The sequence below is a fragment of the Patagioenas fasciata genome, chromosome 1 (assembly GCF_037038585.1).
Source record: "Patagioenas fasciata isolate bPatFas1 chromosome 1, bPatFas1.hap1, whole genome shotgun sequence".
Taxonomy (NCBI): Eukaryota; Metazoa; Chordata; class Aves; order Columbiformes; family Columbidae; genus Patagioenas; species Patagioenas fasciata.
In genome coordinates, this window is record NC_092520.1 from 64,443,227 (window position 1) to 64,464,701 (window position 21,475).

At 43.4% G+C, this 21,475-nt stretch overlaps 1 protein-coding gene across 1 annotated transcript; it reads right to left on the reverse strand.

Moving 5' to 3' along the window:
• Positions 1-93: 93 nt before the first annotated feature.
• Positions 94-21,132, reverse strand: ADPRHL1 (ADP-ribosylhydrolase like 1). Its single transcript, XM_065829607.2, has 7 exons — positions 20,710-21,132; positions 16,707-16,871; positions 10,317-10,442; positions 7,557-7,697; positions 5,015-5,142; positions 1,331-1,463; positions 94-526 (listed from the first exon to the last, which is right to left on the reverse strand). Exons 1-7 carry the CDS (start codon positions 20,921-20,923, stop codon positions 369-371), a joined length of 1,065 nt encoding a protein of 354 aa, XP_065685679.1. The 5' UTR covers positions 20,924-21,132; the 3' UTR covers positions 94-368.
• Positions 21,133-21,475: the final 343 nt, after the last annotated feature.

The window sequence follows — 21,475 nt, forward strand, 5'->3', positions numbered from 1 at the left end:
GCAGGAAAGCATTAGTTCTGAATATTAATTTCATATTTGTAATTACTGGTCATAGCTGTTTAGAAAGTGGTATTATAGCAAGTTAGACTGAAATCAATCAAAAGAAGTTTTATTTTTTTTTTCCACTTGAGATTATCTGACTGGTTTAAGTAGCACTCTATACTCAGAAATCTCTACATCTGTAAAAAAAACCACAAAGACCGTAAATATCTAATCACTCTTGAATAATTCAGCTGTCTTTGCTTGCACATGGTCTACATACAGCCTTTCAGACTAACTCTCAGCTAATTCCTTCGCTATGGATGTCAGTCAGTTATCTACAGGGTTTGATACAGTCTTTATAGAAAGAGAAAATGGCAGAAGCCTCTTTACTTTTCCTCCATGGATAGTCGGTAAAGATTCTCGCCCAGGTACTCGAGCCTCTCCCGTTGTTCCAGGTCCTGGTACAAGCCTTTGGGGACCTTGCTTAGGCCGTAAACCAAGCCGTACAGGCAGCCAGCAATAGACCCAGTAGCTGCGCTTTCTCCTGCAAGTTTAAGCACAATTGCAATGGTCTCTTAGAGTCACCTGCACATACATAAACCAAAAACCACTCTGCACAGATGAGGAAATATTACACTGCTGATGGAGTGTGGTGGGGGAATGTTGGGTCAGTCCCAAATCTTGCACCACCCCATGCCCTGCCTCTGGAGGTGCCAGGTGAGGATGGCTAGGGAGGAAGGTGACGTCAAGGCAAGGATGCAGTGACACCTCTCCAGCATGTGCTCCTGGGCTAGAAACTTATTTGGTTTGGGGAAAATCCACTCCAACACTCCAACACAACAGCTGTTGCAAGCAGCTAGCCATGTAGCCCTGCTACATGGCAAATGTCCTGGATTGGAGTGTGTACCTTCCTCACAGCACAGCATGGCGTGGCACATGCTTTAAATCACCTAGCCACAGTGAGTAGCATCGGTGCTCTGTGCAGCGATTGTGGGTTTGTGACTGTCACAGTCTGCAGCAAAGGCTTGTGACCTGGCTCGATTTCACTATGTGCACTTGGAAGGTTGCACTGCCAAAAGCACGGGCATTTTGACGGGGGAAGATCCCAGCCCTTTACTAAGTCATACTGAATTTTCTTTTCATGCACCTCTCAAAGCTGTGAGACTTACATGGAGCAACATTTGAAAAGCAGCATGAATGGCTTGTGTGCCGGTTGCTGCCACAGGAAGGGAGTTCAGGGGTAAAACCAGGGGTGCAGACATAAGGGGCAGCATGGCAGATTGGCCAACTGAGGGAGCTACCAAGCGGGAGGGCTCTCTTAGGGGTGGGAGGCACAGGGATCCCTCACCTCCGTGGAACATGGAGCGGTTGCAAAGCTCCGTCCAGTCCCCGCCGCAGCCCAGCAAGGCGTCGTAGGCAATCATGGGGGCGTCATGACCTCGTCTTCCCCCCCGGCCTTCCGAGCTCCACCTCCTGTACGTCTGTGGGAGAGAGGGTGATGTCAGGGCAGGGCACTGGAATTTGGGACATGGGGACCACGGCTGCACCAGGGTGGCTTACCCCCTGCTAGCTGGGAATGGTTCACCTCGCAGGTAAAGGGCTGCAGCACTGCCTGCACCACTGCCTGCACCATTGCCCACACCATTGCCCACACCATTGCCTGCACTGCTGCCTGCGGCATGGGATGAGCTACCCCAGCCTAGGTGATGCTTGAGGTGCAGGGATAAGCCCACACCTCAGCTTAACGCATCACATACTTGGCAGGCCAAGAACGTGGCTTAATTTAAGCAAGCCAAGAATGCCAAAAAAGCAGATCAAGGTAGATTCCAAGTTGACACTCCATAAATTCTTTACTATTTAAAATATCTGTCTTGGTAAGGACTTACTTTTCAGTCCTCTTCCTGCCTCTGGGAAATATTCTCAACCCTCTTTGTCATATATTTGCGAATGTTTCAATTAGCCAAGTGTTACATGTGAGGTGAAGAAGTTCTGATTCAGTAATTTCTGTAGGGTCTCAATTTCAGACAATGTTAATTCAAGCCCCCCTCTCTGATTTTTCTTGCCAAACCCTTTCTCTCCTCTTCCACAAGCATTTATTGAACAAGAGGGAAAATAATTTGCAAATGTAAGAAACATCTCTTCCCCAGGAGAAGAAAGAAGAAAAAGCTCCAAAGTCCATGGCTAGATTTGCAAAGGAAAACTGGATTTTCTCTAGAGGAGGTACCTCCAGAACTCATGTTTCCCCACCCAAAATCCCCAAACAAACTGAACACTGATAAATTTATAGTAAAAAAATACTTTCTTTTAAAGGAAACAGGCAGCTTTATTTCCTGCAGTTTGAGTTACATTGAATTGCTGCTGCGTGGCTGGCTCTTGGATTCTGCAACATATATAAAGGGTTTGCATTTCTGCCTATTCACTTTCATGTCAGCCATTGCCTTACTTGGTTTTAGTTTATCTGCATATACATCAAACAAGGCAGAGTTGGACTATAGCTTCACTCTGCTGCTTTATTTTTTTTTCCAATCTAGAGAGTGTATTTGTGTCCTTCTGCTATCCTTGGACACATGCAAGCTTTCCAGCCTTATTGCTGCATTTTGGATGCTGTGGAGCAGTACTGACACATGTGTAGTACTACGAAAGGCAAGAGGACTAAACGCAGAGGTGCTATTCTGGGTACGCAGGCAGGCGGCTCAAGTGTCACTTCATTTAGCCCTTAAGATCACTGGTGCTGTGCACACATCTGATGTCATCTCGCCTTGATGAAACCACTTTACACTAGGGATTGCTGTCCTTGGGACCGAGCCTGGGAGGACTTAACTGCACCAAGGCAGCATCTCTCGAAGTTTTCAAAAGCACAGCCTCCTTTCGACTCCTCTGCCTTGGTGCAGCCCTGTGATGTGGCACCAGCCCAGCTGCCCTGGGGTGCAAGGGTGGCGAGGACAGGGAGCACGGACAGGAGTGACAACATGCACTCCCTTCTGCTGAAGGCACTGAGCTGCTGCCAAGCCCTGGAGGTAATTCACATGTCTTCTCCTTGCTGTAAACCACTGCAGTCAGTAGTTACAGCTGCCTTTGACGTCCTCACCCTCCAGGAGCTGACCTGCTGCTGGTTAGCACTCCCTTTCTGTCCATTTTTTTCTCCTTTCTGGGTCCTTTCACAGTGCTGGTTTAAGCAACTCCATCTTAAGGGGGTGAGATCCTTAGAGCCAAATTGGCCTGGATGACTTTGATTTGGTTCCTCTCTCATTTTGACACACACCGTGTCCAGCATGGGAAAGCGAGCAGGGGGAGTGATTTGTTTGCAGAAGCAAGGCTGATCCTGAATGTGGACTAATATCTGCCTATTCACTGTCTATCTAAAATATTCCACATGCATCTCACTGAATGATGATTTATCCTACATTGACTCTTCTTCTGTCTTTTACCCCACCTTTAAATTTAAGCTCTATACCTCTTTATACAGAAAGCAGTATTTGCTTCTTAGCATTTTGAGAAGTATTTTCTTTTAGAGAAGGAAATCACCTTTGCAACATACTCAAATCAATCCAAGCCACATTTGAAGGCTTCACTTTCATGTCTCCTGCAGCTGGTACATACCCGCAGAAAGGTGCACCTGGTAAGTAGGAACATGCATCCAGTGACCTGTCAGCAGGAGTGATGCCAGACATTTTTGCTTTATTAATTGCCTGTAGAAAGTCAAATGACTGTCCCTCCAGACACAAGTGGCCAGTTAGTTTGGAGAGAGTGCAAAGGAAAACAGCCCTTGGATAAAGGTAGCCAGGATGGCTACCTTCTCCTCATTTGTTCTTTCCATGGTTATAAGCACGCTTGGCTTATAAGCAAATTAAGTCTCTCATCTCTGTTCAGGCTGTGGTCTCTGGCTGGTGGTGGAGCTTGAGCATCAAACAACATTTTCCTTTCTTGTGCATCAAAATAAATAGCTCAATAGGTCAAACTAGTTGGTCTGGGCAATGAAGGTGAATTTTCTTTTAGCGTTAGGAATCCATGCAGTTCTCTCTTGAAATGATCTTGGGGAAATACTGTTGACTTTGATCTCTCATAAACCTCTGCTAAGACTCCAGTAGAACTGGAAAGAACAGAAAACCAGCAACAAATTCATGGCACTGAATTAATAAAATAAAACTGGAAGGAGATCTTTATGCTGAGAGTGAGCCATTTCATATTATCCACAGTCAATCTATCTTCCATTGGCACCTTTCACTGCATAGATGAGCACCTAAAAATATACCAAGTGACTTCTCAGAATAGAAGTTGCTTTAGTAGTCTGGAAAAAAGGGACTGATTTATGGCAAAAGGTGACAAGAACCACATACTTATTGCTTAGCTGCTAAGTGGAGAGTGTTGAGAGGTGCCAGCACATCTCAGAAAGTCATAAACACCAGGGAAGAAGACACGTTATTTCTCTGGAGTTAAGAAGATGTAACCAGAAGTCATGAGGCAAAGCAAAGATCATGTATGCTATAAAATAGTATCCCGTGGGACGTGGTGAAACAACATCTCTTGAGACACTTAAAACTAGCCTGAGCACAGCCTGCATTGGCAGAGAATTGCTTAGGACGGCTGTCATCTGCTCAAAGGACCATAACCAAGTCTACCCCCTAGTACACAGGGGGATTTCTGTGGGAGTTGGGCCACAGCTCCACTAGGCTTCAATGAGAGCCCCTGGAGAGACATTTGCCTTTTCCACCTTTAAATAGCTGTGGCTTATGCTTTGTACCTGCTCTGGGCATCAACACATCTGAACATCAGATCCACCTCTCTGCACCATTTCCTCCCATTGCAGCAACCCCAAGGCTGGTGGCAAATGCATTTTTACTCTAACACATATCAAGCCAAGGATGGGAGTTGTTTTTTCTTTCTTGATTTTTTTTCTTTTTTTTTTTTTTTTAAGAAAACAAAAGACTTCTTGACTGCTCTGGCACTGGAAACAGTTAAAAAATACTGGTGTGTCACTCTGAAAATATACCTCTCAGTTCAGAGCCTGAGCATTTTCTGAAGCTGCAGTTACCTTTTCTCTCTCCTCTGCATCGTAGTTGTCTGGAAAGACAGGTTTATTCTGATTTTCCTCATTGATTTCTCTCTCTTCCAAATAAAACTGCCACTTGGCTTCGAAGTAAAACCAGTGCTCCTGATATTCTGAAGGCAAAAGAAATTAATGATGTAGTATTTCATCTCTGCAACATTTTCAGTTCTACTTAAGAAATGCAAAAGAAAACTACAGCATTGACTGGCCTGAAAAATCAGGTATTTTACAGTAACATACGTTAAACAGGCATATGTACTAACTATGCATTTTAACATGAAATGGGACCTCTAAATGGAAACAGAAGATGTGAAAAAGAAGAAAATATTTTCAGAATCTTGTGCTATTTTATGATGTATTAAAATTACATTAAAATACATCAAAATGAGTTTTTTTTAGAGAACTTACTGAGGAACACTCCAAGGAAAAGATAAGAGATAGGAGTCAACAAAAAGAAAAAAAAAAATCAAATATATACCAATGTTTATATTCCTTCATTCTGATTGACGAATATCTAAAAATGCTTGCATGTCCTGAATACAAATTGCCTCCTACCTCAGTTGCCAGTTTTTATTCATGTAATTTCTCCAGTGTTTCTGTTCTCACAGTGTTTCTGGGTGATTTTTCAGGAAAAGGCAGATACAAAAGACCAAGCTTTCCATCTGCTTGTAATACATATGAAGTGCAGTAAAAGGGATGAATAACACACACATCTGCTATCTGTGCCTGCGCAAATAAACCTTTTTAATAACCATGAGTCTTTCTCCTTCTTCTGTCACTTTAGGAAGAGCATCCCTCATCATGTTTAACTTTGCACATGTCCATAGTCTTTTTAAATTCAGCTTATTTTTAAGCCAATGCTCTGGTTCAACCTTTTTATAAAGGCTTAAAAAGGCACGTAAGTCATTACTGACCTGTTAAACACACATGTACATCCATCTGCAGAACTGAGGCTTGAGCAAAATCCCTGGGAAGCCGATGGGGTAAGGAGTCAGAAATCAGTGAGATGGGACAGTATGCCATGGTGAACTAGCAATTCAATATGAAACTACTTGCATACAGATTCAAATAAAATTAAGCATTGCCACTTTTTCCCTGTCTCCATCCTGCTTGGTCACTCAGTTGTGTGCTGCAAGCATGTTCAGAAATCCCACACCACCAGCCCTAGCGAGGCTTTGCCCCATCCCTTAAGCTCAGCCTGAGATGACAGTCACATTCAGGTCCACAAGACTAACTGGCAAGTGATTTCCAGAATATCAGAGAGGGGTGCTGTGTCAAGCCCTCTGTCACTGAACACTGTGTTCATTATCCATGGGGGATAACACAGCTAAAAAAGAGTTTTCTAAAACTGGAGGACTCTGTTTGGCAGGATTTCTTTGCAGTGCATCTCACCAGCCAAGGAGCTTAACTTTAATGCAAGAGACTTTTCCCACTACCAAAATAGGATGAAACTCAACAATACGGGCAGTAGCTGGGGAGCGTGCCTCAGGAGTCCAACACGCTGCATACCTCCACGTCGAGGGGTCTTGCTGGGGTGGAGTGACAGGGACCTGCTGCAAAGCCACTCCAAGAGGAGCTCGCTCCTGCTAATCCTGCACCTGCTCCTCATAGGTCTCGGCTAAAAAAATCCTGGCGTGCAATGAGGCACAGATGAAGATGTGGGGTCTTTCAGAAAGGCTCCCCAGTGTTCCTTTCAGGTTTTAAAGTGGTAGGTTTACTTCCTGGGTGAATCTCCATTTCTGTGTACTCTTGAATAAAGATTTTCATTTAATTCAATCTTTCTCAACAGTTGTCTCTTGAGATTAACAGAAAAGCATCTTTCCTCAATGTTTTAATGTAGGGATACTCATCTGTCCATGGCAGATCTCATTACGAATGCATCACTCCCTGGCAAGATACCTTTGCTCTGAAGATCACATACATTAGTAAAGCAGCAATGTCAAGTTCAGTAGTTGTGTTATGCTCAGTTGTCTTGAAACAAGGATGCAACAGACTGTATCTTAAATATTTGTTCAGAAAAGCAATAAGTCAAATCTGAACTTGTGGCCAAAAGCTAACTCTTGGCCAGGAGGCATCTGTGGGTGAACTTTTCCTGGCAAAATGAGTGATGTCAGTGGGTTTTCTTAGGGAAAATATTGGACTGTGTTAATTGATGGAAGAAAGATGAATAATTCATATCTCAGCAGTCAGTTTGCCTAATAACCTGCTAAATATCATTTCCTTCGTATGCCCCCCACCCAGCAATCTTTGAAGCCTTCCTAAAAATGAAACTGTGCAGTAGAGTATTATCATTGCTATTTCTTTGTATTTTTGCCACCAATATACCAGGCAACTAACAGATGGTAGAAGAACAGGACACCACCTGCAAAGAGCTGACAGTCTGAGCAAAGAAAGGAGGAAGACAACCTGTGGAGATGGGAGAGGGGAGGGAAGCAGCAAAATGGAGAGATTGGGGAGTGATATTTCTTCAGTGTCTTCCTAGCTGAAGAGATTTTTAAGAAAATAACTCTTGATTCGGGCACGTTACCTGCCATGTGGCGAATCGTCTTCTTGCAGTATTCTTCAGCCATCGGCACAACCTTCATCATCTCTCTTCCCCACTGTGCAAGGGGTTTCCCTTGTATTGCGTACGCCACAAAGAGAGCTGTGCACAGGGACCCCAGAAAGCCTGGAATTTACAGATAGCAATGATTACCGATGTGCGGGGCGGGCTGTGCTTGTACTATCCTTGTCATGTCCCTTGTAAAATCATCAGTGGAATGCCTCATGGTTGTCAGGTAGATTAATGAATGCACATAACCTATCTCTGCCTGTATGCAGGCTGGCTCATGGCACGTTGAGATTTTTGGCTAATGCACAGTTCCCATTGGTTTACGATTTATTTTTACGTAGGAGGAAGCTTCTGTTGTCAGTGATGTAACATGAGAGAAATTGAAGTAGGGGTCAAAAATAAGCAAAATCCACTAATGTGATACTGAAAGTCTTCCAATGGAAGTCACATGAAATTGACTTGTACAAAGTGATTCAATTACAAGCTCTGTCACCTTGCTTACAGAGTCATCCAGCCCAAGGGCTGTGCTTGTTAGATCTAACACTATTAATGGCTCATTTTACTCTAAGGGGACAAGTCCATGCCTTGCTTGGACAATTTTTTTTCCCCTCTAAGGAAACAAACCCATGTCCCCTTGCAGGAAAGAAGCAACTGTCCAAGTAGCATGTGCTGTCTGCCTGCCTATCTAGGTCTTCCACTTTGGATACGAATATCCTTAAGATGAACTTTCTGTTAACAGGCACTCAACGCTTCTGTGACGTCAGGAACAGAAGGACTCCTTTCTCACATTGACTTGTGCTCTTGGCATTCTGTCAAAGGTAACAAGATGAACCCAGTACAACAGGCAAAAGAAGGTTAAGAAAACAACTCAGTCATTTAAATAGGCTCCAGGTGAACAAAGTATTGAAGCATGTGCTTTTCTTGGTGCTGCATGGGTCCAAAAGCATTCACTCATGCATAGAGGTATGCATGAACTTTGTGCATGTTGCTGAAGATTAAACCAATTTACTTTAGCAGATTACAAGTCCGGATGAGACAATTATTCATTCTCTCTGCCATAAGACCTGCAATACTGAGTCAGTCCGAAGGCACATCTAACCCAAGATCCAACAGATCCTTTTAGAAAGAATAAAACGCCAGGTAGGCCCAGCTCAAATGGTCTCACTCAGACAGCATCTAACCTGGCTGCCATAAAGATCCTTGAGTGTCACATTCAACAAGAATATTTAGCAGGTGAAGCCAAGAGCTAGCAAGGGGAAGCAGGTGTTGAAGAGGGTGTTAGAAACTGTGACGTGCCCAGAAGTTTTTAGGGGGGCTGGCGGTCTCTTCCTGCCTGCTCTCCAGGTAGCTCCCTCCCCCTGTTGCTATTGCCATCCTCCCCCTGCTCCCAGTAGCCCCCAGGAAGCCCCCTGCCCCTCACCAGGGCAGAAAGCAAGCCCCAGCTGGGGTTTCTGGCTCTGAAAATAATGCCAGTACAGAGTGAGCCTAATTGGTTTGGCTTCTCTGCTCCCCAGAGCTTCTGGACTAGCTTAGGGGTAATTTTAATTACTCAGCTTGATTGCTTTTAACAGTGACAGGCCTCCTTGTCCGCTTGCCTGATCCCTTTTGAACCCAGGCGTATCTGCAGACTTTGCAGTCGCCTGTAGCAGTGAAGTCTGTGGCTTAACTATGCACAACAAGGGAAAGTATTTCCTTTGTCTGTTTGTTTCAGTCCTGACTGACACGTCAGTTGTGTTTTCCCCATCTTTGATTTATGAGAATCACAAGTGACGTTTCCCTAGCACTTTTCAGGCTAGTAGTGACGTCCATGGTGGCCTTTCCACCCCTCTTCTCCCCACCTCCCTGCAATGCCACTTCTCTCTTTTCCCAGCTGAAAACTCCTTCTGGATGTAATGTCTCCTTGTATGGAAGGTGTTTCATGTCTTGGATGCTCCTTGCTGCCATTTTCCAGCTCTAGTAAGTCCTTTCTGAGGTGGGAGACCCAGGACTGCAAGCAGTCTTATGGCTGCCAGCGCACCAGGGACTTCATGTATTGGCTTAATGGTATTTTCTGTTTTGCTTTGAATTCTTTTCCTCTAATTTTATGCAATCCTAATAGCTTTTCTGCCTGCTTCAGAGCACTGTGCGTGTTGAACATGTCACCATTCATTATTGTTTTATTTATTGCTGTTTAAAGTAGACAGAATGAACACATACTTACATAGCAGAAAACTATCAGAATGACAGACCTGAATATTCAAAACATTAAATCTACTTATTTATGTTTTGTTTAGAGAATGTTTCAGATTGTGTCCTAAAATATGTGGAGTTAGATTTTTTGGCTTGTTACCTTCACCTACAGTGATTGGGTATGACAGAAACTGTCAAGAGAAAAATGTCATTATCCCCTGAACCATAAATTTGCGTGATAACAGTGAATCATCTAGATGTGGATCCTAAAATTTGATCAGGACAAATGACATGAACATGCTTTGGACAAGACAAGTTGTGTTTAGTTATTGGGATTTAGGAGGGAAAACTTGTATGCCTGCAGTTGCTGTTTGCAACCTCATGTAAGTAATTTATACGTGTGTGTACTACCCAAGCAAAATTCAAACCAAGGCCTTGAAATCTGCAAAGCAGAAGCAATTTAACCAAGTGAATCCCCAGGAGCCATGTTAGTCCCCACAGAAGTGAAAAGCAGCCTTAGGCATTTCAGGGTGCCGATACATCAGTGGATGTATCAGTGGACGTTACCTGTAGGATGGTTGTGAGTCATTCGTCCGCACTCGATGCTCACTTCAATCAGTGACTCCAGCCTTTCCGGCTTCCAGTATCGCATCCCTAAACACATGGCTTTCGTGGCTGCTCCAAACCCAGAACCTGAAGTAAAAAGATAATACCAAGCATTTAAAAGGAAATGAACAGTACACAAATATGTTGATAAAATGTGAAACAAGCACATTTTATTAATTCAACTCATGCGCGGGAGCTCCTCAGAGAATGGGAAATTAGCATGCAAAGTGAGTTACAAGTTTTGAAAGTTTCTTGCAAGGAATTTTGGTTCTATACAGTCATTCTGGTTTTGCAGGGGTGTCCCAATATTCTCAAGTGCTACGAAGAGCATAGTGGGTTCAGAAAGCAGCATGCTCTTTTGTTCACAGCACTTGTTTGATTCAAGCTCTCATGCCATCTTTACTCATTCTATGCTAACACTGCTCTTTTGCTTGCTCCAGGTGCCAGCACTAGAAACAGAAGTCTGATAAACAGATATACTTTTACTATGCTCTTATTTTAGTAGCCTTCATGATGGAAGTACACAATTAAGACACCTTGTATTAATATCACGGTTGATCTTATGATTTTAATGCATGTTTCATCCTAGAGATCCCTGCAGGTCATCTGCAAAACTGTTTCTGCTACATACAAAAATAATTTGTCTAAAAAGAAACTAAAGGATACAGAGACAAATCTGCCAAAGTTAAGCAATGTAAGAACCGAGGTTTTATGTGCAACATGAAATCAGTTCTTGTGTGCACAGTCATTATGATGCAGCCTGCGCTTACTGAGCTTGGTCTTGGAAATTTCTGCCTCATGCAGCATGGAGTTTATTTCTTGAATAGCTAATTCAGTATTTCTTTTAATCCTTGCTATTGTGTGCATGATCCCAGGTGTTCAACTTTTAAACACTTCATTGAATGGAGAGTTAAATTTACTAATGAGTTTCTCTGCAGTACTTATCACAGTAATATCAGGATCCCACAGAAGTTTTAATGAGCTTATCTTCACAAGGCACCAGTGAGGTTATTATCTCCTCCTTGCAGCTGGTAAGCCAATGCCCAAAAAAGTATTAACTCATTGCAGGCACCCATCCTTACATGGATAGGGTTTGATTTTTCAAAGTACTTGGCATTTTTCAGCACTGTCTTTGCTCAATCACACTTCCCAGTGACCTTGGGTTTAGCTGAGAGCAATCAGCATTTCCCTACTTTGTTCCTGGAAGATAAGGGACATATTTATGCCACCTAATTTTAGCATCTGTGGAACCTGCATTAGGAGCACAGTCCCCTTGTCTTTCTCAGATAGAGGATGGAGAGAGGCTATATCTCTGTTAGCCTGTACGATGGCGTAGTAGGAACAATTCATGGGCCAGAGTAAATTGGAGCAGCAGATGCCAAGGTCTTTTAGTTACTTACCTTCAGAGGGGATCTCTGCAGCTCCCCTGAACTGTTCCCCTGTGGCTGCAGGCACCAGGGGCTCTCCTGGAGCACTGGTTGCCATTTAGTGTCATCCCAGGTGGCTCCAGCTCAGGTGTCCTGAGATCGTGCATGTGATCAAAGTCTGTGTGTGTAGTGACAAGAGGATTTGCTTCAAAAGTATTTGCCTGAGCCAAAATGTATTGCCATTGGCATATCCAGGTGTAATACAGGTCAATCTGGATTTTTCTCCTGAGAGAGGAACTCTTCATCCCCCTGGGGAGCAGCTGTCCTGAGTGAGCACCCTGGCTAAGCGGTCTAATTAGGTTAGCTGAAGACATTTCTTCCCTTCCTCCTCAAAGTCCAATGTGCAAATTTTGCATGTAATAACTCTTCCAGCGGTTTTAACCAGCAACGGCAATCTAAAAAGGGCCAAACATCTGAGAAATGTGACATGAAAGGCTTTGCAAAATACCATTTTGTTCCTTGCAAACTCTGAGCTTGTTTCCTCCTTGCTAGCCTTCTTGATACCAACGAAAGAGACCCTCTCCAGGACACTTTTGGCTGCTGCTCCTGATAAAAAGGCAAGACACTTGTCCTGCAAATGTTGCATATGCTCCTGTACCTCATTTATGCTGCAGATGTAGTGCCCGGTTATTAAGGAGCCAGGGGCAGATAAAACTGTCTCCCTATCCCAGAGATCACATAGAAACCACAAGAAAGAGTCAGTCTTCCAGAGCACCAGTCACCTTAACTGGGAGAACATATCTTCTCCTGCTTGCAAGACCAGACTTGTCATTAAACCATCTGCTGCCATAGAGCAGCAGATGAGAGTCTTCTTCACTCTGCAGTCCTGGTTCTTCCAAAGGACACAATCCATGCTGATTACCCAAGAGAGAAGGGTGTTGCGCTACACAGAGCCGTTAATTATATCTTAATATATCCGCAGTGGAGGATGCAATACATTGATCTGATTGCTGGTCTGAAAGTGCTTGCCTTTGCAAATTCACTGTGTTCCTCCAGTCTAGGAAGTTATATTAAAACCTTCTGCAGAATTAGACAAGCAAACTCAGTAACAAAAACTCCATCACATGGAGTAACATTAAGCTTAGACAGGGCTTCAGGTAGTTCGCAGCTGTTAGCTCCCATGTCTTAGTATCTACCATTTGAGTCAATGAAGGGACAGCAAGACCAGTCCAAGCAAGGGTGAGGTGTGTAAGAAGATAAGGACTGTCCTCCACGAGCAAACCGAAGGTGAACCTAACTTACCATGTCTGACAGTGGCCAATGGAGAGGATACTTAAGAAAGACTAAAGAAAAGGGACAATGATGCTACCCCTTTGTACTAACTAAGCTGCTGACAATTCATCTCCCTGATCCAGGAGGCAGCTGGCTGTTCATCTTTCTGCTTAATAATCCTTGAAGGATTTCCCTTAAGTGAATTTGCCCAGCTATTATTTGAATTCACATGATCCGTAGCATCTGCAAACTGACACTGGAAAATATAATAGTTGTGCAGTTTAATTAGGTGTTGTGTGAAGAAGTCCTTCCTTTTGCTCACTTTGAACTCATGACCTGACAGTTTCATTTGAAGTGCCTAGTTCCCGTGCTGGAGGAAACAATGAGTTTTCTCTGTCCCTATTCACGTTCTCCAAGCTATCTATGACTTTACAGTTCTCTGTTGTACTGTCTCAGACATTGCAGCCTATGGAAGCAGTTTTTTTACTAATTCAACCATCCTTCCTCGTATCCTTTCTAATTCTCTTACACCCTTTTGCAGGGAGAAAGGGACTGGGTTATATACAGTAATCAAGAAACAGCAGCTATGGATTTATACAGTGATGCAAACACCTTTTGTGTTCTGTTCTCTGTTCCTCTCCTAGTAATTTCTGATAGTTTATTTACTCTCTGGCTTTTACTGAGCACTGATGTGATGCCCTTGTAGAAATAGTATAGCTCCATAATCACTTGCCTGAATGATAACAGAATCAGCAATGGCAACTATGTATATGAAATTAGGTTTTTCCCCCCCTTCATATGACTATTCATTTATCTGCATTGGTTTTGGTTTTGCTACTGTGCCACACAGTTATTCATCATTGTGAGCATCTTCCATAACTCTGCACCATATGATCTTTGCTGACCCTCTATGCACTTGCATTTCCAGATAGTTTGTTGGCATGTTGACCAACAGAGGTCAGATACCTACTTCGCTATGGAGAAGACAGACTGCAATCTCCTGCTCTTCATTTTCTGTCTTTTAACGGGTTATCTATCCTCAGGAAAACTTTTCCATCATCCTGTAACAACTAAGTGCCTCATCACTTAGTGCCTTTGGTGAGAGACCTTGGGTGTCTTTTGGAAATCCTAACAGACAATCTTCGCAGTGTGTCCTTTTTCCTCCCATGTCTTGGCTACTTAATGAGCTTTCTAATAGATTTGTGAGGTGACTTCTCTTCACAAAAGCTGTGTTGATACTTTCTTATTACATTTTTTTTCATCTATGGACTGCATTATTCTCTTTTAGTATGTAATACCTCAGTGTGCTTTTTTCACTCTATATCTGTAGAATAATGAAGATCAGCTTAAAAGCTGCTAAGCCCTGAAGAGGATGTGACCTTTGTGGCTACAAACTGTTCCACATGAGAAATTAGAGCCTGGCCTCTTTATCTCCCATCCTTCTGCAGCTTATCCTTCTCTTCATTTTTGCTGCCCAGCTTTCTGCATTTAACTCATACTTTTTCCTCACCCTCCACTACCGATGCCACCAGCAGAAAGACACTGTTCTCCAGTGCTACTAGGAAGCCCAGCAGCTGCTCCAGTAGCTGCAAATAAAGACCTACTTGGATGCTGCATCCTCAGTCTGAAATGCATGAGATGTAGGTAGAGCCAAGCTGCCATCTGACTGAACTTTCTCAGTGGCTCCAAAGGCACATCTCTGGTCCAAGGGGTACCACCTTACTCAGATTTTGGTTCTGGCTCTCAAACATTAGCAACTCCTCTGAACAGTTTGAGTTTTTGTCAATGGAACAAAACACTCTTACCACATCTCAGAAACAATGGACTCATCTGCATCAAAAGTTTAAACAAATGCTGGCAGACAAGCAGAGGCAAACACTCAATGGTGAAAACTTCAGCCTCGATCTTATCAATGTCATAAATTGGAAATGAGCTCTTAAAATGGAAGGTGTTAAACACCTTTGGGCAGTTGCAGGAATCTCACCAGACTAACATAATCCAGGTACCTCTGCAATGAGTGTGGCAATGAGTATGACATGATGTGACAAAGAGACACACAGGACACTTTGAATGAAGAGCTCAGTGTTTTTACTGCACCCATAAGAACTGGAGCAGAGGAGTATCATACAAGCAATGCAAAATTACCTAATCTTTCACTTGCCTATGAAGGCTTGTATATGAATTCTTACTGGAAGGGAGATAAGATAGAACAAGCGCAAGAAAACAGCATTTTCATTTCAGCCCATCCAAAATATCACCCGACTGCTAAGCATACAATAACTGTGTCTTGAGAAGAAATTTGTGAAAATTCAATTAAAAAGTTAATTATGTCCACAACAGTGCTAGATCTGTGCCATGGATGGCTGAACATCTCCACCTTGGGTCACTGGTTCTTTTGCTCTCAGGGTGAAAAATAGGCTTCTTGAGATGTTCAGAATTATATTTGTCAGACCAGACAGAGAAGGTGGGCTTTAGCTTCCAGGTCTCAGGGCAGAAATTCATTTTAGATCCTTCTGGCCCAGAATATCCCAAAAGCAAATGGTTAGTTATGGAAAGCTGAAGAGGAGGAAGGCCAAAAGGATAGATGTAGCTCCAACAACACTGGGGCAGGGAACAGCCATGCTCCACTGTAGGAGGTGCTGAGAGATGCTCAGGGCCAGCAGCAACTCCTGCAACTACTTTGACCAAATTTTACTCACTGTCAGTCATAAAACGTATGACAACTTGCAAATGGGCACTTTCTCAGATCTGCTTGGTGGGGTGAGCAGAATAAATGGGGAGAGGATCCTTTTCTCTCCCAGCAGCTGTTGTGAGGAGTAAGGGGCTGAGTGAGGGATGCTTTTTGTGTCAGAGAAAGCTGCCTGCAAAGACCCAGAAATAGCCATGGCTTTGTGCCACTAGCTCTTTGCCACAACGTTGCATCAATATGCAATGCTGCTGAGTGGTGCCGACGTGTACTGCAGTGGCAGAGCATCACACCAACACAGCGCAATGTTGATGTGAGCTGCCATCCTCTTGTGGATGCCTAGGTCTGCCTCCCTGGTGATGTGGTGTCTCTACAGGCTTTCCAGATTAAGTGCACTGTAGGGGTATGGGTTTAAGGGTACGTGTGTGCACACAGCTGCACATGTGCTATTTAACTTGAAGTAGAAATTCAGTTCACTGTGAAATGAAATTATCATAAAGAGAAAGAGACAGTCATGGGTAGGGATACAGGGCTATGAATATTCGGGATTATTGGAAAAACACTCATAGTTGTTAGCAGGGCATTCACCTGGGGAAAAATCTCTGCTTTCCCTCCAGTGAACACAGCAGTGCATAGAACATTTCACAGGCTCAGCTTTTTGTTTCAGATCTGCCATTGCTGAAAAGACCCAAGACTACAAACATCTAAATGAGAAACAGCAGAAAATATTTCTTAAAATAACTGTTAAATCCAAGGACAAAGATCTGGACCCAGAGGCACAGAGCCAAGGACAAAGTCTCTTTAAATAGATGTTAAAGAGGGAAGGGTTCTTTTACGAGAGGACATAGTGCCCTACAGAAGGAATTCCTGGCAGATCTCTTGCCATCCTCATGCAGACAGGGAAATGTTTCAGGGGTAGTAGCCTTTGATGTCAGCAGGGATAAGGAAGCAATTTCCATATAGCCACAAATGCTGAAAGCATGCATTATTCAAGCCAGGATCTATGCATGGAAAGCGGTACCGTACCCTTTTCATTGAATGGTGTGTGCCAAGCGAGAAGGTAGTTGTCTGGTTTTAATTCCCTGCAGCCTTCAATGGTAGCAGGGTCCGGCCGCCTCCCTGGGAGCTTGTCGATTGCATCCACGTAGTGTTTTACCAGCTCCCGGTACAGGTCTTCTAAACACCAGTAATCTGCTCAGGGGAGGGAGGAGAATGATGCTGTGTGAAGGCAGAAGAGCAAGAGAGCACTGGAAACAAGCAAACGAGCTCACTATTCATTGAAGAAAAGTTCCTATTTCCACTTCCAATATACCGAGTCGTGTTTCTGGTGCCACTGTCAACATGTTTTTATGCACCATGAGCGCAGGCTGCAGGGAGAACAGTCTCTTCGCTCTATTCTCATATTTTCCCACTTTCCTTTACACTTTTAATTTCTTTAATCAAAAAGATGAAGGCATTCCGTCCTACAACACTAACTGCTCAGGGCGGTTATTTAGGGTCTATGATGTGAAGTATTTGTAAAGGTGTCGAACTGGAAGGTGAGTGTGTTGCTGCCGGAACACCAGGTGTGTGCTCAAAGCCAGCTGTGCCTGGCTCAGCCCACGCCTTTGCTGTCATTTGCAGACGTGAATCAAAATTAAAACTGAAAATCTGTTGTTGTTTTTTTTTTTAATTTTCAAATTACCACTGAGTCATTAAAATGACATGTGTATGATTAAAGAAAAAAAAAAAAATTAGTGACCTTTTAATCTGCATTTTATATTTATTTTGTCTACAATTTGTAGGTCTTTCATGCAGGGATCCCAATATCTTATGTCAATAGCGCATCTAGAACACTGAATTTTATAAAAATTATTGTAAAGATCACTGAGTGTAGTAAAGCCCTAGAGTCTGTAGAATTTCCATCAGATAAGTTTTGTTCTGGAATAAGTTCACTGACAACATCTATTTATTGATTATTTTTACCAAGACCTACAGTCTTGCCTGAGGAGGAACCTTCCCCTGATAAACATATACTGATTTTTCAATATAGCTGCTCCTCTTGGCTGTTGTGGCATGTTGTTGGGGTTTGAAAAGCCTTGCCTTTGGCTCTTGCTGAGGAAAAGCTTCCTCTGGCTTCTATTACAGTTGTGTAATAAGTGGGAACTGAGCAGGCCATCGGGATTTGTACGTTTATATATTTTCTATGTACTTAGAAAGAATTTAATATTTGGTTAGATACACAGACTGAATGACACAGCAGGGGAAGTTGTAAAAATGTTAATTTTGTCAAATATGATGATTTCTGGAAATCCACAGAAGAGGTTTAATTTAAGAGGAAGTTTGGAGCCTGGTAAGCCAGAGCCACTCGAAAGGTGATGCAGACAGGCAAATAAAGAAGATGCAGGTTAAAACCAAGATTCCCCTCCTTTCACACTATCAGTTACACTGGCCATCCCACATACAAGCCTAAAGGAACAAGATACTTTCAAGCTGCCAACTCTTTCCAGATTTAGGAATCAGGTGTCAGTTTATCTGGATGGGAGCCAGGAACAGGATTTACTGCCTGGCATCTTCTGCAGGAGCCACGTCCCCACAGCACTGTGGTCCAGCATCTACGGCCCGCCTGAGCCCACCACAGTCCACACACCTGGAGCCAGGCTGCCATCTCAGCCATCAAGTCAATAGAACAGATTCCTGAACCCTTATCATTTGTTTGTTTTTTGTAAAGCCAGAGAGGAAAGGCTTTCCTTGTTGCAGGGGCAGTTCCACTGCTTTTGGTGATGCTGTTTTCATTCCTCCCTTATGGGACAGATTCCTGATGGAAGCAAACTTTGCATGTCTCCTTTGTCAAATCAGCCTTTCAATCTGGGAGTGTCAGCTCAGTCTGCAGCAGTGCCCACAGCCCCCACTGCTTCTGGCCATGGCCCTGCTGGGATGTACTCCATGCAGCCAGCAAAGCACTGGCCAAAATCATCTTCCAGGGTGAGAACTGCCTTCATCCTTAACACAGGCCTCCACCTCATCCTTAGCTACTGCCACAGCCTCAGGCTGGCCAGTGATGTGACTTCATGGCAAGCCTAAGTCCTGGGCATGTCCAATCCAGCCTGAAAGCATCCCACAGGTACCTGCAGGTACACACCATGGGGATGCTGCCTGCAGTGTGTGAGCTGCCAGCCAGGTAAAGGGGACACACTGGGAGTGGGGCAGTGAAGGACAGGAATATTTGTATTGCTTATTCATCCTCTTTTTAATTTTTTTTTTTTTTTTTTTGGGGGGTGGGGTGCTGGTAATGTTCCAGACACCCAATATATGCTTTAAAATCTCAGCCCTGTGGCAGCGAGGGCTCCCTGTTGCACAAGAAATGTAGGTCCCCAGGGCTGGTGGTGGCTGCCTTCAGCCTCATGGACCCACGTTCAGGTTCCTTAGCTTCACCCTGCCGCTTTGGGTGATTTGACATGCAGGCTGGGCCATGAGCAAGCCCAGTGGTTTCTTTGCATCCTCCTTGCCAGGAGGAGAATCTGCTGTGTGCAGGAGTAGTTCTGTTTCCCTTATGGAAGCAGATAGAAGGACTCGCTTTTCCCCATTCACCAGCATTACTATGAAATGAAGATTTCTTGCTAAAATTCCCCACACCAGCTTGTTGCTTTCTCACCATCCTATAAAAGCAACTTATCTAATCAGTCCAAGGAAATGAGAGTGTAGGTTAAACACAGCTGATGGGAATTAGAGCTCAGAATTATTTTCTTTAGAGCCACACTACTCATGCTATATTTAAGAAATAAGATTTATTATTTTTCTGTTAGTCTAACTGGTTTGATTACCCAGAAGTTGTGGTTTTAGAGAGTTCAATAAGCAAGTAACATATGATACGTATTTAATCATAGCCTATATTCAGAAATATGTTAGTCATCTCTCTTCTTGATAGGCTGACATCTTGCCCTTATCTTTAGTGTATTAGCTACCCCTTAAACCATTGGTTAGCTAATAGCCAAGCATGAAGTGTCTAACACACTCTTCAGCTGATCTCTACATACTAAATTTAGAGCAGATTGGAGGCAAGCAGATAAAGTGGTGAAACAGAAGCAAAAGTGAAATTTCATTGACGTGAAGGATGTTAGCTACATTGTGAGCTTCTGATGCTGTTAGTTATCCAATGTTATGCATTTTGAGAAAAATCAGGAATATTTTTGCAGAGATTAAAAAAAAAAAAAACAAACAACAAACTATTTATTCTAAAGAGGCAAAATATTGTTGTCTGGTGTACGTTTGATGACAATTTGACAGTCTCAAAAAGCTCTAGTTTGACGGGTAGGGTGTTGCTACAAATATCGTCAGATCTTACAAAAGACTATTCCTACCTCAAGAAAAGATGAATGTTCTTTCTCAAACTATTGTGATTTTAAAATACATATATTAATAACTTCCACTATTCTGATAGACTTGATTACAGACATAGCAGGTTAGAATATTTTTTGGACTAAAGACACGGAGTTTTCCTTGTAAAGCAAATTGTTCCTTTTCTGGCTGTGTAGGTATAACCGTTGGCCCAAGGGGCAGCGAAGAGGAGGCAGCATAAGTGATTTTAGCCTGAAAGAGGTATTACGGTGACTATGCTCCAGCCTGGACTTCTAAACACAAACACGTTAGAAGTGTGCTTAAAAGAGTTCTTGTCTTTTACAGAAGAATTTCTAGTGGATGTGTTATTCCCCAATGTATTCCAGCATACAGATAATCTACTTAGCAATTATTTTTGTTATGCTGGACATGCGGTATTTTAGTCTTCAAGCTTTAACCACCTGTATAAACCCACGGAAAATATAGAGAGAGCCCCTCCATACTCAAGAAATCAAAACTCCTCAGTTTGTGTGATGCTTGCAAGGTTATGCTCATGGAGGAGACGACCTAATGCACATTATCATTCACATAAGCCGCTTTTCTGACACGCTTTCTCGTGACTTCCCCAGCACTCAAGCTTATTTTAAGAAAGGCAGCAGCTCAGCAGTTTTGTTCCTTCCCAGACTGCGTTCGCTAGTCCCATCGTACCTACCTGTGATGACAGCCTCTGCTGTAGCCATGTGCATGAGCGTGTTGTCACTTACTGGCCACTTGTCGGGGGAGAGCACCAGGTTCTCAAGCCCTCCAATTTCCTTCAGCTCCTGCTGGATTTTTGCACCTAAAGCATTGTTTTCTCGGGAGAAATTACGATAACCAAGAGCATCCCCTACCCCAGCCAGCACAAGAGCAGCCTTAAATTTATCCATCCCCGAGACACTTTCTGCTTTCCTTTTGTCCAAGACAGCCACCGAATCTTGATCTTCCTTTGTTCCTTTGCCTTGGGCTCAGCTCCCCTGACACTTTATATCAGCCATTGTGTCACACCAAGAGCGCTCTCTATAAGGAAAGGGCTTCCTTTTCTGGCTCTGCAGATGCCATCTCTTGTCCGGGACCCGGCGGAGAGGAAATATTTCATAACCCAGGGATTTTGCAGGGGCTTTGTTCAATGAAACCACACGAGCGGACCCACAAAGCGAAGTGTGAAAGCCTCGTTTCTGCAGCCCAGCGTAAAGCAAGCCAGGAAATCCTTAGCCCTACCCAGAGTAAGTAACTCTACACCCAGAAAAACAGATGCCTCCACAGGGGTGTTTATTTATTTAATCACCTGTAATTAATATATTTTCCTGTCTTTTTCTGGTACGCTGGACTCAGCCTCCCTTTCAGAGACCACTCAGGAAGAAAGTCTATGATAAAAGGACTTTCCAAACTCTGTAAACACTAGAATGATGGGTTAGGTAGTAAGATATCTAGTCAAATGC